This window comes from Pristis pectinata, chromosome 5 (assembly GCF_009764475.1).
Source record: "Pristis pectinata isolate sPriPec2 chromosome 5, sPriPec2.1.pri, whole genome shotgun sequence".
Classification (NCBI taxonomy): domain Eukaryota; kingdom Metazoa; phylum Chordata; class Chondrichthyes; order Rhinopristiformes; family Pristidae; genus Pristis; species Pristis pectinata.
This window is the reverse complement of record NC_067409.1, coordinates 107194086-107212247: the sequence shown is the minus strand read 5'-3', so window position 1 is coordinate 107212247 and position 18162 is coordinate 107194086. Positions and strand designations below refer to the sequence as shown.

General features: G+C 39.2%; 1 protein-coding gene across 3 annotated transcripts in view; it reads left to right on the top strand.

Moving 5' to 3' along the window:
- The window catches only part of skap2 (src kinase associated phosphoprotein 2), a 205940-nt gene that overhangs the window by 98418 nt on the left and 89360 nt on the right, over positions 1 to 18162 (top strand). For all 3 annotated transcript variants that reach the window (XM_052016530.1, XM_052016529.1, XM_052016531.1), the window contains exons 5-8: positions 6474 to 6551; positions 7512 to 7595; positions 10969 to 11093; positions 17443 to 17506. In XM_052016530.1, the coding sequence (XP_051872490.1) occupies positions 6474 to 6551; positions 7512 to 7595; positions 10969 to 11093; positions 17443 to 17506 (351 nt within the window). The remainder of the gene's footprint in view (positions 1 to 6473; positions 6552 to 7511; positions 7596 to 10968; positions 11094 to 17442; positions 17507 to 18162) is intronic.

Here is an 18162-nt window from a genome sequence, read left to right as displayed (position 1 = left end):
TGATCACTGTTCAGAAATTCCTTTGTTGTTTTTCATCATTATTTTGATTTTGGATGAGAGTGAAGGTGGGCTGCTGTGGCAAAAGTGGCTTCTTCTGATGGGCTGAAGTGGTTTACTCAAGGACTTTAGTGTATATGTATTCGTATAGTTGCAGTGGATTAGTGACCTTAATTTTAGGGGAAGGGGGTGACGAGTTGACTGTCCTTGCCCTACTCTAACTCTCCCTTTTATCTTCATTCTGCTTTTGCCTCCTGTCTTCCTCTTAATATTTAGACTTGCAGAAAAGCTACAACTTTTTGGTAAAAATGTGTCAAGGTGGCTGCTGCTACAAATGGATTGGCACGTGCAGGCCCTTCAGGAAGGTCAATTAATGAAAAGGTATGGAGACTAAAATCTGAGGTGAGGGAAGGATTACAAATCAATTGGCATGAAAGAGACAAGTTAGTTTGCACATGTCAGGTGACCTAGTTCTAATATTTGCATTTTCTTCTGAAAGACTGTGGTGCTCTGACTCAAAGGAAATGAGGGCAGCTGCTGTTTCACCTGTCACTGAATCTGTTCATTGACTTGAAGAAATAAGGATTAATGTTAGCAACCGTGTAGGACAGCTACAATGTGCTTTCTGATGTAATGACATGAAATACTTGCTTGAGAGCGATGTGATCTCCGGTTGTTATTACAGGAGGCAAAGCAGCATTTGTCAAGTATTCAACAGTCTGTATTTATCAGCTTTAGTATTAATGGAGCAATCAAACTGGATTCTGCTTCTGTTATAAACTTTGCTTTATATTTGTTCTGCTAACTGACGCATTTTGCATAGATAAATTATTATATGAATTTTGGTTCAGGTACAACGTACATTAACTGTCTTCTGGCTCTGTTTTCAAATTATATTCTTTGTTTTTGAAAGTCTGCTTAAACATCGAACCTTGATTCTTTGTTTAGCTTCTGAACGAACAATTCATACAGCTTCCCAGAAAGGAATGAGCAGCATTGTTGTGTGGAATTGAGAATAAGGGAAATGCATTACCACATATTTGACATTTAGCTTTAGAAATGCTGAGAAGGTGCAAGTAATTTTATGGTCACTGAAGTTCTTCTCCTGAAACATTTAACAAAATATATCTATTACAAATTTAACATGGAATCCTGAATAACATAAAAGCTGAATTGATGGATCAGCATTTAGATAGAAGAAAAATGTTGACATATTTTAGCTTACATTAGAATAAAATTGAAGGCCATCACATCATAGATAAGTCATAGCATAGTGTATGATTTCTTTTCCTGGAGGAATTATCTATTTACAGTTATATATAAAATGAACTTAATTCTGGAAATGACACTCAACATACTTTGTGGTGGAATGAAGTTGAATCCAAGACCGAAAGCTTGATTTCCTGATTGTGATGCTGACTCGTGTAGAACACACTGATGTTGAGGAAGGCTCCCCTGACAATTATGTGGTGCTTAAATTGTCAGAGTATGTTTAGCATGCAAAGATGAGCAAATCTGCTCCAAGGTTTGAACGAGGTTGGAATAAATGGAGCACTTGGTTAGATGAAGGGGGATTAACTGTGCAAATTGGGCAAACACTTCTCTTGCTGAACAATAGGTTTTATTGAGGATTTAGCAACCCTTGAAAATATTGATTACTTATCCTCTACTTAGAACAAAAATGACAGAGCATGTGCTAATGTTTATGTAACCTGTATGCCAGGCCATGAACCATAATGTCTTAACTGTTCAATATTCATATTAATGCTTTGCTATAGATGTTTTAAGACCCGACTTTAAATGCAAAACAAAACAAAGTGTCTGTTCTATTTGAAATAGATGTCATCTTGCTACGTGAAATTTAATAGGAGAATGTATAATCTTAGAATGTTGCAATTCAATCCTAAAATTTTGTTGATTTGAGATAAACTTACACCAATTTTTTGCTGTATTGAACATTTACTTCTAATAATTGTTAATGTTACATTGTATTGCTGGTTATTAAGTTGTTAATGATAAAATTAGTTTATTTTCCCCTTCAATTCATTGGCCTCCGGTTCCACCACAGTACTGAAACTTATCAAAATCACAAATAATATTCTTTGCAATCATGCCTATGGTAAATTATCGTGCCTCACTCTTGTCAACCTTTCTGCAATCTCAGCACAATTGCACCCCATTTTCCTTTATTGCTTCTGTCTAGATGGTATTGCTCTTTCTAATCTATGAAATCATTGCTTGAATAACTAGTTTTTAATCAGCCAACATGGACACAATGGGTGTTATGGTCTTATAGAGAAGTGGGCCTTTGGTCCATGTGTCTGTTTTGCCCATGTACACTGGCTGCTTTTGCCCACATTATGTCCATAATCTATCAATTAAAGTGCCTGTCTAAACCTGATTATATACCACCCCCTTTCACAGCATGTTCCAGATATCAACCACTTCTTGTGTAAACTAAAAGCCATTGGTGAACTGATGAGTTAATTGGTAATTCCACCAAAGTGTGTGAACAACAACACCCACTCAGATCCCCTTTAAAACTCCTTCCTCACACTTTAAACCTATGCCCTCCCGTTTTTGACAGTCCTACCCTGGGAAAAGGATTCTGACTAATTACCTTATCTGTGCCTCTCATAATTTTATATACCTCCTGTCAGGTCACCCCCTCAGCCTCCTTCGCTCCAGGGAAAACAAGCCCAGCCTATCCAATCTCTCCCTATAACTAAAGTCCTGCAATTCAGGCACCATCCTGCTGAATCTCCTCGGCACACTCTCGAGCACAACCACATCCTTCTGATAGTGTGGTGACAAGAAATGCACACAATACTCCAAGTGTAGCCTAGCCAGTGTTTTGTAAAGCTGCAACATAACATCCCAACTTTTATATTCTATGTCCCGACCTACGAAGGCAAGCATGCTGTAGGCTTTCTTCACCACCCTATTCAACCGTGCTGTAAATTTCTGACTAAGAATCACATGCAGTAAATTTTCTATCCTTTCCCAGTATATTACCTCTGGAATTACCCAGTGATATATCTTTGGCTCCCTTTTCTCACCTCTGTATTGAGCTATATGATTTGAGGGCTCATCACGCTCTATGTACACTGGTGCTTCTTAACTTGTCTAAAGCTCCTCTCAACCATTCCACTGCTTCAGATTTATCATTAAAACAGAACTACTGATACGCAGCAAGTTAGGCAGTATCCATGGAGAGGAGAACGGATTAATGACCTTTCAGAAGAATTGGGGAAAAAATTTAAAAATAAATTTCAAGTTTTATACATACTCAATGGATGAATGTGTAATGACCAGCTTCCTTAGCTGGTTTGACCTCCATAACTGTCCACTTGACTCCAACATTGCACTTGTTTCTGATACTGAGGAACATGTAACCTCTTGATTTGAATCCTTGCTTTTCTGTTGCTCGTGTATTTTGTTATTTTTTTTGCGACAACAGTTCTAGTTTACATATATTTAAAATATTTTATTACAACTGCTAGAAATTTGTAAGTTGTCTTTATTAGTCACATATACATTAAAACACACATTGAAATACATCTTTTTTGTAGAGTGTTCTGACGGCAGCCCGCAAATGTTGCCATGCTTCCGGCGCCAACATAGCATGCCCACAACTTCCAAATGTAGTGTACGGTAGTGTAGCGGTTAGCGTAACGCTATTACAGTGCCAGCGACCCAGGCTCAATTCCGGCCACTGTCTGTAAGGAGTTTATATGTTCACCCGTGACTGCGTGGGTTTCCTCCGGGTGCTCTGGTTTCCTCCCACATTCCAAAGACGTACAGGTTAGGAAGTTGTGTGTGTGCTATTTTGGCGCCGGAAGCGTGGTGACACTTGCAGGCTGCCCCCAGCACACTCTATGCAAAAGACGTATTTCACTGTGTGTTTCGATGTACATGTGACTAATAAAGAGATCTTATCTACTGACCCGTACGTCTTTGGAATGTGGGAGAAACTGGAGCACCTGGAGGAAACCCACACAGACACAGGGAGAACATACAAACTCCTTACAGACAGTGACCGGAATTGAACCCGGGTCTCTGGCGCTGTAATAGCATTGCACTGTAGTAGCATTATGCTAACTACTACACTACTGTGCCTGAAAGCTATCAAACTTTTATTTTGCCATACAACAGCAAAAATTATTAATTTACAAGTTACTGTAACAGGGTTGTTTCCGTATTCATCCTTCTCAATGAAGTTCTGGAAAGTTGGTTCTTTTTTATTTGCAGAATGTGGGCATTCATGGTATTGAATAATTGTCCTTGAATTGTGACTAGCTGGGCTATTTCATAGGTCAGTTCAGAGTCATTTGTGTCTGGAGTTGCATATAGACCAGACTCGGTGCATGGTAAATTTCCTTCCCTAAAGGCCATTGGTGAACTGATGAGTTAATTGGTAATTCCACCAAAGTGAGTAAATGACTAAATAGTGAAAGCATAAAAGGCTATGTGGTGATCAAATGAAATTAATATTAACTGAATTAACAATCCTACTCTGAACTGGTGATAAATCTAGGAACAGGTTCAATAAGATGTGACTTTGATATTCAATTTCTCTTTTTGCTAAGGCTCTTTGACGGATGATATGCTCTTAATAGCCATTTAAAGATTTTGGGGTCAGTTTTCTGCTGAGTTGTTGCTTCCGGGGCAGATGCACACATTCAAAAAATGTTTCTTTTTCCAGCAAATTTCAGCTAAAGTGTGCATATCGTCAAATGTAAAATCAGTCATGAATCGATGTGATGGGGCAGCATTTTAAAAGAGGCTTTTTAAAAATAGTATTTTAAAGAATTTTCTTTTATACATTAAAAGTGGGTACTGTTTTTGGTTCAAACAGCAGAAAATGGGTTTATCACAAAAATAATCATTTTATGTCATTGTTTTAATGTACTACATCTGATTAACGTGATTTTAAAATACTGAAATCCAGTTAGAGAAGAACACCAAAACACACAAAAGTGCTGTTTTTCCAGTTATATTTGGATGTACTGTATATAGTTTTATATTCTAGTTATATTGGGATAACAATGTCAGTTTCTTTACAAGCTTTTTAAATATACCCTTTGGTGTCCTTGTGGCCAAAATTACCTGCATAATCTTTACAGCAGCTGTGTAGGGCTGTAAGTGAACAGCATTAGCAGAAACTTCTATTGGTGATTAATGCACCTTGAGTGTATGGCTAGCATGATAGATTGTGGAATCTTGTATAGCGTGAAAGGCTTAAAACTTAATCTTTTGTGATACACTTTGTGAACAAATGTCATGAAAAATGCCATTAAGATCAAGCAGAAATTGCAGAATTTTGGGAATAAATTGCTTATCCACCAAAATTACTTGATAAATTTCAAACATCTGGCATTTGATCAGCAGGAAAAAAAAATTGGTGACGTTTTGGCGACAACCACTATTTCTTTCATAACGTTCGAATTAATACTTGAAAGCAAGTATTTTTTTATATACTTTTTCCCTCAACTGGATATACTTGACAATTTGACAATGACCTCTGTAGATAGATTTTGAATCAAAAATGTATCTTAACTCTGCTATCATATTTCAGTTGTAGTAAGTCTCGCAATTAAGCTCAAACACAATAAATTCTTTATTAGAGAGTAAAAAGGTTGACTATAATCTTGGATAGCAAAATAACTTAAAGAAGCCTAATTATTGTTCTGCATTTATTCTTGAAGTATTGACATAGGTAAACTGCTAAAATCTGTGACAGTTATGAACTTCAGCAGAATAAAGATCATTGTACGAAACACTAACATACATTTCCTCAGGAAACACCTTTTACAACTTGGAACACAAGTTGCTCTGGGTGAATCTTTTTGTTTGCCTCGATGCATAGCTTTTCAGGATGAAATGTTAAACATAGGATATGCAAATCATAAGTGCTCTTGGAGTTGATAGAGAAATTTAATTCCTTTTAGCTTGCTTTGCACGTAAGACGTTGAGACCTTGGTAATGCATAATAGGTGGGGCATGATGGAGCACCTCAGCTACCACATTTACTTGTTTTAGGTGTGGTTGTACAACACTGTATCAAGCTTATGTTTGGAAATATTTCTTTACATTAAATTGGGTGTGGATATGGCATCCAGCAAGTTGATCCTGAGGTTCATTCTCTATTCTGCAAATTAATTTGACTTGCAGCTGTGTTATGCAGCCTGAGTGCTCAAGATACAATTAAACCTTTCCTTTATGCCTATTTTACTCCTTTACTGCTTCCATTTAACTTTTAGCTAGAGGAAACAATTTGAAAAATTAACAACATTTTCCAGTTTGTTTTATATAGTGCAGACTCTAGTTTTATCAGAGATTGCATTTAATCTTGATAAACAAAGTGTGGCTATCTATACTAATCTTTCTTGAGCAATGTATATAGGTAAATGTAAGAAGAAAGAAAATACTTCTTCTTGGAACATTGTTTTAAGGTGCATCTTGTTTCTTTATAGTTCAGCGATCCCCTCCAATACCTGCACAGGAACTGAATCAAATTCTGAAAGCTGGGTATTTGGAAAAGCGACGAAAAGGTAAATTATTTTGTACTAGTTGATCTACCTGATGAGATGATGTACTAATTATAAATATGTTTTACAATAAAATTCTTAATGATCTGCATTATGGAAACCAATTTTCACTTATACTTTTTAAAAATTGATCATGATATACATTCAAAAATAATTCCTGAAGAACCAGCTGCAAAGCACTAGGTATCCCAGAGCTGCACATCAGCATTAATTGTTGTTCACTTAGGAATTTGCAAGTTGAATGTAGTGTTTCATTCCAGACCACTTTCACTTGAAGCAGAATGCTACTTCAGCAATGAGCTGCATTTCTAAGTTCCACTGAACCAACATTAGATCTACATAGAACAATGAGGAAAAAGTGATGACAGATTGTCTCAGTACATTGAAGTTTCCAAAAACTGACATAATTCGAGAGGGAAACACTACAGCTCACATTGTATGTTTGACTGAAACTACAGCTTTCTCATTGTGCATCGTCTCTAAGGAAGACTAACTGAGTGCTGGGTTTTGTAGGCCTCTTCTTCACCCTATAGATTAGAAGAATGGCAGACATTCTGGAACCGCCACCAGTTTGCATTCATCTGAACCAAAGCTCCTCAAAACAGCAGATCCTTCTTCAAGTTAAAGGAATAAAGTCTCTGGTGGATTTGGCAATGGGATAAAAAAGGATGGCCCTTCTCACTCTTTGCACCCTTGAGGAGGATGGCAACTGATTTGTGTGGTTCTGGTTGAAGTCAGTCTGGGAAATTTAACTACATAACATCTAAGCTAACAATGCCAAATATCGTGTGACTTTCCCAGTCCCTATCTGCCCCCATTGTCAATACATAATTTAAGAATGATTGCTCAGATTACAAATAAATATTCTTTGACTTTATTTATTTGCAATATTAACAGTATTTTTAATTACATGCCTTGTTCTTAATACCTCTAACTGCAACAATTGGTTTGTGTTCATTGTAGATCACAGCTTCTTTGGATCAGAATGGCAGAAACGCTGGTGTGTGCTCAACAACAATATTTTCTATTACTATGGAACAGAGAAAGGTAGTACCTTCTCCAGAGCAAATTAACATATGGGGTTTGTCTGTTTATATGACTACTAAATAAACAGAACTATTCTCATCAATCGATAATGATATTGTTGGATTTGGCATTACTTCTTTAAAATCTGAATTATATATTCCTACATCATTCGGATGTTGCTTGGGCAGTAGAAAGTGGTACGACAAAAACAGGAAAATGCTGGAAAAACTGAGCAGCATTTTGTCAAGAGAGAAATGGAGTTAACATTTCAGCTTGATGACTTTTCATCAGAAGTAGAAAAGTAAGAAAATGAGTGTGTTCTGAGTTGCAGAGAAGGGAAGTGGGGGAGGTGTGGTGGAGAGGACAAAGGGAACATCTATAGACCAAGAGTATCTGGGTGACACAAATGCTTTTGGTGCTCTCTGAGAGAGGGAAGTGAATGATTGTTATTCAAAGTTCTTCAACCTGGCGGAGGTATAAACACGATAAAAGAGAGCTGAAAATAAATGGCATAGAATTGTGAATTGAACAATGTAGCACCTACTGGAAATCTGAAATGAGAGAATGCTGGAAACACTTGGTAAATCAGGCAACAAAAGTGGCAAGGAAACACAGAACTGGCCAGATCTAACACAAACAGGAAAAGCTGGTTATCTGAAATTGTTGAATTCAATACTGATTCTTGAGGGCAGGCACTGCCAATGCAGAAGATGAAATGCTATTCCTCGAGTTTATGTTGGGCTTTGTTGCAATGGTGTAGGAGACCAGAAACACAGAGGTCAGAGTGGGAATGAGATAGAGAATTAAGGAGACAGGCAGCTGCAAATTCAGGGCCATTTTGCAGATTGAACACAAGGTTCTGTAAAACAGTCACCAATCTGTGTTTGGTTTCTCCATTGTAGAGGAGACCATGTCGTGAGCACAAGTAAATCGTTATTTCACGAAGGAGGACATTTTGGGTCCCTGGATGATGAGCAGGGGAAAGGGCAGGTTTTGCTTCCCCTGCAGTGGCATGAGAAGGTTGCTAAGGAAAGGGGAGGTGGAAGAGCAAACCAGGGAGTAGTTGAAGGAACGGACTGTTCAGAATACTGAAAGGGATGGGAACAAGAAGATAAGTCTGGTAGTAGCATCTTGTTGAAAGTGGCAGAAATTATAGAACATAGAACAGGATAGCGCAATACAAGCCCTTCGGCCCACAATGTTGTGCCGACCTTTAAACCTTGCCTAAGACTATCTAACCCCTTCCTCCCACATATATCCCTCTATTTTAAATTCCTCCATATGCCTATCTAGTAATCTCTTGAATTTGACCAATGTACCTGCCTCCACCAACGCCCCAGGCAGCGCATTCCATGCCCCAACCACTCTCTGGGTAAAAACCTTCCTCTGATATCTCCCTTGAACTTCTCACCCATTACTTTAAAGCCATGCCTTCTTGTGTTGAGCATTGGTGCCCTGAGAAAGAGGCGCTGGCTGTCCACTCTATCTATTCCTCTTAACATTTGTACAGCTCTACCATGTTTCCTCTCATCCTCCACTCCAAAGAGTAAAGCCCAAGCTCCCTTAGTCTCTCCTCATAATGCATACTCTCTAAACCAGGCAGCATCCTGGTAAATCTCCTCTGCACCCTTTCCAACGCTTCCACATCCTTCTTATAATGAGGCGACCAGAACTGGACAAAGTACTCTAAGTTATGGAGGAGATCCATTGAACGTAGAGGCAGGAGGGATGGGAAGTGAGGACCAGGGAAACCTTATCCTTGCTCTGAGTGGGAAGAGAGGATGAGAGTAGAAGTGTAGGAAATGGAGCAAACACAATTACGTGCCCTGTCAACTGTGATAGAGGGGAAACCACACATAAAGAGGAAGATATCTCAGAATCACTGGTGTGAAAAAAGTTCTGTCAACAGATGAAGCCAAAGAAACTGGGAGAATGGAATGGAATCCTTACAGGAAGCAAGATGGGAGGAGGTGTAATTGAGAAAGCTGTGGTAGCTTTTGGGCTTGTACTGGATACTGGTGATGGAGTTAGAAAAGTCATATGGACCTCATGAAAGTGAGTGGAAATCAGCAGCAATGTGAGTTCTCCAAGAAGGCTGAAAGCAATGCATACTGTTATCAGTGTAACAAGAGGTGAGGGAGTGGGACTGAGTAGTTTGAAACAAGGACTGTTCCACATATTGACAGACCTTGCTTGGACCTTTGCAAGTTCCCATAGTTACATCTTTGATTTGGAGAAAGTGAATGGCATTAAAGAAGAAGTGTTCCACCTGAGAATAAGTTCAGTCAGGCAGATGAGGATGGTGAAGGGGGGACTGGCTGGGCCAGTATTCAAAGAAGTAGTGAAGAGTCCTCAAGCCATCCTACAGTAGAATGGAAGTGTAGAGGGATTGGAAGGTTAGGCTGAAGATGAGCCAGTTGAGACCAGGAAACTGGGCACTGTCAAAGTAGCAGAGGGCATCAGGGATCACAGATGTGGAAAAAGGCAAGATGAGGGAGAAAGAATAGAGTCAAGGTAGGAAGAAATATGTTCTCTGGGATAGGAAGTTGTAAAATCTTGATTGGAACTGGGGAATTACAAGCTTTTCTTGCATCATTGAGGCAACGTCATGTTGATGCCTACTTTACTCTCTCTATAACCATGCAAAAACTCCTCCCCTCCTGTTCATTTGGACAAGTTTCCCCATCTCCTGATATTGTATGGTTGCTTCAGCGGGGGAAAAAAAAAATGCAGTTTTCTGGTGAGTTATAAGGAAGGAACAGAATAGTGTTTAGCTTCTTTGTGCTGAATCATTCATTTCATGAGTTCTTGTGCATGACATTCACAGTTACTGTTTTTATTTTTAACATCTGCCTCTGACAGATTTACCCATAGTCCTACATTTCATCAAATTCTTTTCACCTGGTCCCACTTAACTTCAGCTGAGATCACAAATCGCATCCATTGCATTTCTTCCATGCCAAAAATGTTATTAAACAGTTTTTGCCAATGATGTAGCCATGTGAATAAAGTCTCCATGTGGATCTCACCAAGGCTACTTGGATGTGTTTTTCAGAATATGAATTTCAAAAAGTTTTTTTGGATATTTGGGATATATATTTCAAGTACCATTTTCTCCAGTTAATAATGCCATATCCTGGATTCATTTACTGCCTTTCAAAACAAGGATGTCTCTCGGTTGGTATTACTACAAGGAGAGCTAAGCACCATTTGCTGCCGTTGCTAACTTGTATATGTCCTCTCATTTTTCTTTGTGGTGGGGAGGAGGTTTTAAGGTGAAGTATTGAAATGCATTAATGCTGATTTTCATTCATTGCTTTAGTTCTTTGTAAAATTCAGTGATTTGTTACGTTCATATGGATGAATTAAACATTTTTATGCAATTTATCTGCAGATAAACAGCAAAAAGGTGATTTTGCCATAGATGGATACATAGTCCAGATGAACTCTACTATGCGGAAAGATGCAAAGAAGGACTGCTGTTTTGAGCTTACTGCTCCTGATAAGCGACTATATCAGGTTTGACTTTCATATTCATATTTATGTACTTAAGTCAGAGGATCACTTCCTTCAGTCAACAAAGGTGTATTCAATCTAGATTAATCTGAACTTGGTGAACCACTAGATCTAATGAAATATTGGACTTAAAAGATTTTGACAAGCTGAAGCAGCCCACAGCAAATGCTAAAACTACTTAACATGGATTTCATGGTCAGTTTTTATAGCAAACTGAGTTACGTGTTATAATCATGGTTGTAAAATGCTTTATTTCTGCACTAATGGTAGTGAAGTATTTTTGAAGTGCAGTCACCAATGTAGTGTTGGAAGATGGCAGCTTGTTGCTTGCAGCAAGCTCCCATAAGCAGCAATGTAATAATCACCAGAAAAATCTTCTTTTTGATGTTGCCTTTTGATGTGGAGCTTTTACATCTACCTAAGAAGACAGTTAGAACATCAGTTGAATATTTGATCTGAGTGGTTGCTGCCAAGGTTCATCAGTACTGCACTGAAGTATCAGTTTAGTCTTCTGTGCTCAAATCTCTGGAGTGGAACTTGAACCCATAATCTTCTGATTCAGGGAAGAGAGTGGTTGCGATTAAATAAATATAATTAATTATAATAAGGATAAATTAGTCTCATTGTTTGACTTCTGGCTTAATGGTTATTAATGGAGATAGATCAGCTGGTTGAGTGGTGTCGCAACAACAACCTTGCACTCAATGTTAGCAAGACCAAGGAATTGGGTGGACTTCAGGAAGGGTAAGTCAGGAGAACACACACCAGTCCTCATTGAGGGGTCAGCGGTGGAAAGGGTGAGCAGCTTCAAGTTCCTGGACGTCAGCATCTCAGAGGATCTATCTTGGGCCCAACACATTGATGCAGTCATGAAGAAGGCACACTAGCGGCTCTACTTCATTAGGAGTTTGAGGAGATTTGGTACGTCACCAAAGACCCTTGCAAATTTCTACAGATGTATATTGGAGAGCATATTGACTGGTTGTATCACCGCCTGGTATGGAGGCTCCAATGTGCAGGATCGAAAGAGGCTACAGAGGGTTGTAGACTCAGCCAGCTCCATCATGAACACAATCCTCCCCGCCATCGAGGACATCTTCAAGAGGCAGTGCCTCAAGAAGGTGGCATCCATCATTAAGGATCCTCACCATCCGGGACATGCCCTCTTCACGTTACTACCATTGGGGAGGAGGTACAGGAGCCTGAAGACCCACACTCAACGTTTCAGGAGCAGCTTCTTCCCCTCTGCCATCAGATTGCTTAACGGTCCATGAAAACTAACTTGTTATTCCTCTTTTGCATTATTTATTTACTTTTGTAACTTGTAGTAATTTTTATGTTTTGCACTGCTGCTGCCGCAAAACGACAAATTTCATAACATATGTTAGTGATAATAAACCTGATTTTGATTCTGATACTAGGTAACAGTCTTAGCTTTATTCTCAATCTACATAGGGCAGAAAGGTTAAAAAAAAATTGCCTAATTTATTTTTCCCCACCAGTGATGAAAATATATATAAAGGCATCCAAAACAGGCCTGATTGTAGTGCCACAGTTCATCCTTCTGTTTGGGTTGCTCATTGAAATAACTGTCTAGACTTTTACATAAAGAAGTATTACTTATTTTGAGCACTAAATATTACCAGTGTATGTAAGGCTCTGCAACTCAAGAATTATTGCCTCCAGAGCACAATAGGTTATCAAATTAAACAGTATAGTGTATTGGAATTTTATTATCGCCTCGTTGCCAAAGTTGAGTTTTTTGGGGCCAGACCTTAATCTCTAGTTATGCTTGATTTGTTGATCTCTTCACTACCTCAATAGTTTTATTTCTTTCGGTCATTTGTTCAAGTATCTCCTCCTTTAGCTTGCTGTCAGATCTTTTTTTTAATTCAGTTCTTATGATATAGATTTTTGGATACTTTACTGATAAAGATACTATCCTCCTATGAAGCACTGTGGGACATTTTACAATGCAATGGACACTGCAGGTTGTTGTTTTCCTCTCCCTACTTACGTTTTCTTCAAATCTATTACTTCAATTTTTCTTTTTACTTTCACTCCCATTTCTTGTTTATTTATAATTTGCGCAACACTTGACAGTTACCAAGCCATGTGTTGCTTCAAGTGTCTACTTTTTCCATGTTTGGTGGCTCATTTTATACACTAAAACAGCATAAAGAGCCAACATCATGCACAGACTGGGTGACCACTTTGCTGTGCACCTGTGTTCTGTCCACAATGGCCATCTTGAGCACCTGGTTGCCAGCCATTTCAACTCCCCTCCCCATTCCCACACGGACCTGTCCTTGATCTCCTCCACTGCCAGAATGAGGCCAAACACAAACTAGAGGAACAGCACCTCCTATATGAGGAAAGTTTGAGCGAGCTAGAGCTTTTCTCTTTGGAGCAACACAGGATGAGAGGTGACTTGAGTTAGGTGTATAAGATTATGAGAGGCATGGATAGAGTGGACAGCCAACATCTTTTCCCCAGGGCGGCAATGGCCAATACCAGAGGATGCCAGTATAAAGTCAGAGGAGGTAAGTTTAGGGGGGATGTCAGAGGTAGTTTTTTTTACATAGAGAGTGGTGGGTGCCTGGAATGCACTGCCGGGGGTGGTGGTAGAGGCTGATACAATAGGGACATTTAAAAGACTCTTTGATAGGCATGTGGATGTAAGAAAATTAGTTATGGGCTGTGTACGAGGGAAGAGTTACATTGATCAGAGAGTAGGTGTTTATATAGGGCCTGTACTGTGCTGTATTGTTCCATGTTCTATGTTAGATTCTGCCTGGGTAGTCTACAACCCAGTGACATTAACACCGAATTCTCCAATTTCAGATAACCCACTCCCCGTCTCTCTTCCTTTCTCTTTCCTCCTGATCCACCCAGGTCCTCTTGCACACCCCCTACTTAATTCCCCCCACCATGCCCCCTGTTTCCAATTTCTTTCCCCTCCCCCACCTGGTTCTATTTGCCTATCACCCATGCACTCTACCCACTTTGTCCCCTAACCCCTCTCCCCTCCCCCATTGTTCCCCTTGTGCCTGGTGTCCCTCTCTTATCTGGTTTCACTCACCACATTCCTTTCTTATCAGATTCCATCATCTGCAGCCCTCTGTTGTCTCCACTGTCACCTCCCAGCCTCTGTCGCTATCTCTTCCCCCACGTGGCTCCATCCACCCATCAAACCCTCCTCACCTGGATCCACCTGTTGCTTGCCAGCTCCTGCGATGCCTCTCCCCCTTACCTCCTTATATTGGCTATCTCTCCTCTACACTTAGTCCTGATGCAGGGTCTCAACACAAAACTTCAATTATCTCCTTGCCTCCACAGATGCTGCCTGACCTGCTGAGTTCCTCCAGCAGCTTGTTTTTTTGCAAAGGAGTAAACATTTAAGGCTTTAAAACAGGAGACAGAAGAAATAAACAAATCATTTTGGAATGTTTGTCAGGAGTAGGCTGTAGGCAATCAAGAAAGATGATTACAGTAATATTATGCTGCAAACAATTGCAGAGTTAATCTTAGAATGCAAATTCTATGTCTACTTGCCTTCTGACAATGACATTAAATTGATTTTATTTCCATCATACCAGAATATTTAATTCTACAATATGAAATCAATATAATGTCTGCCCATCATAACTAGACAATAGATTTTTGTTGGGTATTTAATAGCAAACACTAAATACGCTAAAGAACCTGCCAGGGAACTTGTAGACAATGTCACCAAACATGGACCTTGGACATCACTGCAGGAGTTCCTCAAGGCAGCATCCTAGGTCTAACTATCTTCAGTTCTTTCATCAATGACCTTCCTTCTATCATAAGATCAGAAGTGGGAATGTTTACCAATGATTACATAATGTTCAATCCCATTTTGTAACTCCTGTGCAAAGGAAGCAGTCCATGCCTTTATGCATTAAGACCCAGACAGCATCTAGGCTTGGGGAGATAAGTAGCAAAAAATATTACCACCACAAAAGTACCAAGCAATGACGAGAGAGTCTGACCACTTACCCTTGACATTGATTGGCATTACCATGGCTGAGGTCCCCTACTGTCAATATCCTGGGGGTCAAGACTGAGCAGAGACTCAATACTGTGTCAAAGGCAGAGTATCAACTCACTCATTTGACATGTCAGAACCTTTGAAACATCTGCAAGAAGCATGTCAGAAACACAATGAAGTACTCGTCATTTGCCTGGATGAGTGCATCTCCAGAAATACTTGGGAAGCCTGATACCATCCAGGACAAAACAGCTGAATTGCTGGCACCTCAACCACTGCCTTAAATATTCATTTATTTCACCACTGTGACTGCAGTCTGTACTATCTACAAAATGCACTCAGTTACTACAACAGTACTACAACTTTTTTTCTCTCTGCCATTTTTTTCTGGAGCTTTACATTTCTCCTGATGAATAGTCATTGGCCTGAAATGTTATTTCTGTTTCTCTCACCACGGATGCTGCCTGACCAGCAATTTCTGTTTTTATTTATAGCATCTGTGATCCTTTATATGAGGGGATAATTCCCCTACTCTTCTTTGAAATGTTTCAAGTTTTTTTTTAAACATCCCCTGAGAGAGACGATGGATGTGGCCTAGGTTTAATGTTTTATCTAAAAAAGATCTGTGAGGTTATCTATGTTGTTAGGAAGAATGAGGAGAGGTGATATAGAATAAACGATACTGTTTAAAAGGGGTGAAGGAGCAGAGGGAACCTGGGGTATGTATGCACAAGTCATTGAAAGTGGCAAGGCAGGTTGAGAAAGCAATTAATAAGTCACATAGTTCTGGGCTTTATCAGTGGAGGCATTAGAATATAAAAGCAAGGAAATTAAACTGAGGCTTTATAAAATGTAGGTTCAGACTCAACTGCAATGTTGTGTTCTATTCTAATTATAGGAATGATGTGAAGGGTTCCAGAAAAGATTTATTGAGAATCTTTTCCTGGATGTGGGATTGCTGTTACAAGAATAGATGAAACAATTTGGGGCTGTTTTCTTTGAAGAAGAGAAACTGAAGGGAAGTTTGAAGCATATAAAATGGTGAAGGATCTGGACAGAGTAGACAGTGGAGGCTATTCCCTTTGGTGGAGGGATTAAGGATTAAAGGTCATAGGTATAAAATAAAGGGGAAGAGGATCAAGAGTGACAGGAAGAAAAGCTTTTTTTTAAATGGCATGTAGTTGGAACCAGTAATGCACTGCCTGCAGTTGTTGTGGTCTTCAAGATGGAATTGGATAAATATATGTTGGGGGAAAAAAAAATTACAAGGAACAGAGAAAGGACTGGTGGCTGGAACTAGAGAATTGCTCTGCTAAATAGCCAAAGTAATAATGACGGGTCAAATGGCCTCCTTTTGTGCTCTAACTATCTATGATTTAGTGATGCATTAGCATGTCAAAAGAAAGCTTAATGCAAGAATGTGCATTGGTTCTCTTGGATACTACTTGAATCAACAACCTCCTGACTTCGAGGCAAGAGTGCTACCAACTGAGTCTTAGATATTTCATGTCTTTAAATAGCAAAACATTTCTATACAGTACTCTTTGTATTCTAAAGAGTTTCATAAAAGTCAGCAAATACTTAAACAGATGTATACAAAGTGCACGATAATACTTCCTAGTGCAAACATATGCTTAATAGGGTTTGGTATTTTAAACAAAAAATAGTAATCTTTACTACTTGTAAGCAAGTGACATTCAATGCAGACAAGACATTTATTCAGCGTAAGTAACTATACAGATTGTTAGTGTAATAAATTCTTGCATTAAGCTTTCTTTTCAAAATCAGTTCACTTTGTTGTCAGGTAGGTTGGCTAATTCTGACAGGACGTTTTTGGAGATTTATATGTAGCAGTTTAAAATAAAGTACCCAATTTCTCCTGATTGCCAATGGTATTTGTTTTTATCAGAGGTGAATTTGACATTGAAAAGGAGTGGTTTTTATATTGTTGCCAAAAAGTGTTTAGTTTTTTAAATTTTCGCTCATTGCTTTGTCTAAGTTAAACCGGGCCTGATTCAAGAAGAATAAAAACAAATTGCTGGGGATACTGAATATCAATGCAAAGGGAAACAAAGTTAATATTTCAGACCAGTGACTCTTCACCAGAATGGATGGAAGGTCATTAACCTGAAACATTTGACTCTCATTTTCAGTGTCCACAGATGCTGCCTGACCTGTTGAGTATCCCCAGCATTTTCTGTTTTACTTCAGATTTCCAGATTCTGCAGTATTTTGTATTTCTAAAGGTCTTCTCGCAGATAAGACTGTGTAAATGTTGAAAGTATAATCATCTCCAATTTCTTTTAAGTTTCAACGTTTGTTTCTTATTTTTTTCAGTTTGCTGCGGCTACTTCCACTGAGGCAGAGGAATGGGTTGAACAGCTTCAATTTGTATTAAAAGGTAGGTGTTGTGGAACTGATGCAGTGGCTGAATCGCGTTCAAATTAATGCATCCTGACCCGCCCTTACGGCCCCCACCCACCTCCCCCATGCTAATCCCCAAACTGCATTAACTTTTTGTCACTGCATGTCTCCCAACAACCTTGAGGTTGCTGCTCCACAGTACTCCACAAGCAGAAAAGGTCATAAGTGGTAACCAGACCTCTGGATGATACAACATAAAACACTGCTCTGAGGAACTTTGATAGCTTATGCTGTCAGAACCCTGTTTAATCAGAGGGATAAGAACAGAAGAAAGAAGAGTAGGCTATCCTGCCACTTAAGGATGGTCCTGCGTTCAACATGACTGGCTGTTCTTCAACCTCCACATCATTTTCTTGTCCTATCCTTTGACTCCTCAGAAATCTATCAGTCTTATTTTCGAGTACACTCAAAGAGAGCTCCTGCAGCCCTTGGGGGTAAAGATTTCTGAAGATTCACTAACGTCTGAATGAAGAAATTTTTCCTTTTTGTTCTGGACTCCTTAGCCGGGGGAACAACCTCCCTATAGCTACCCTGCTGAAACAATGGGGTCATCTCTTAGTTTCTAAATTCTAGTGAATAGAGGCCTTGACAGCTCGATCTCTCATATGACAGTCCTTCCATCCATGAACCTGT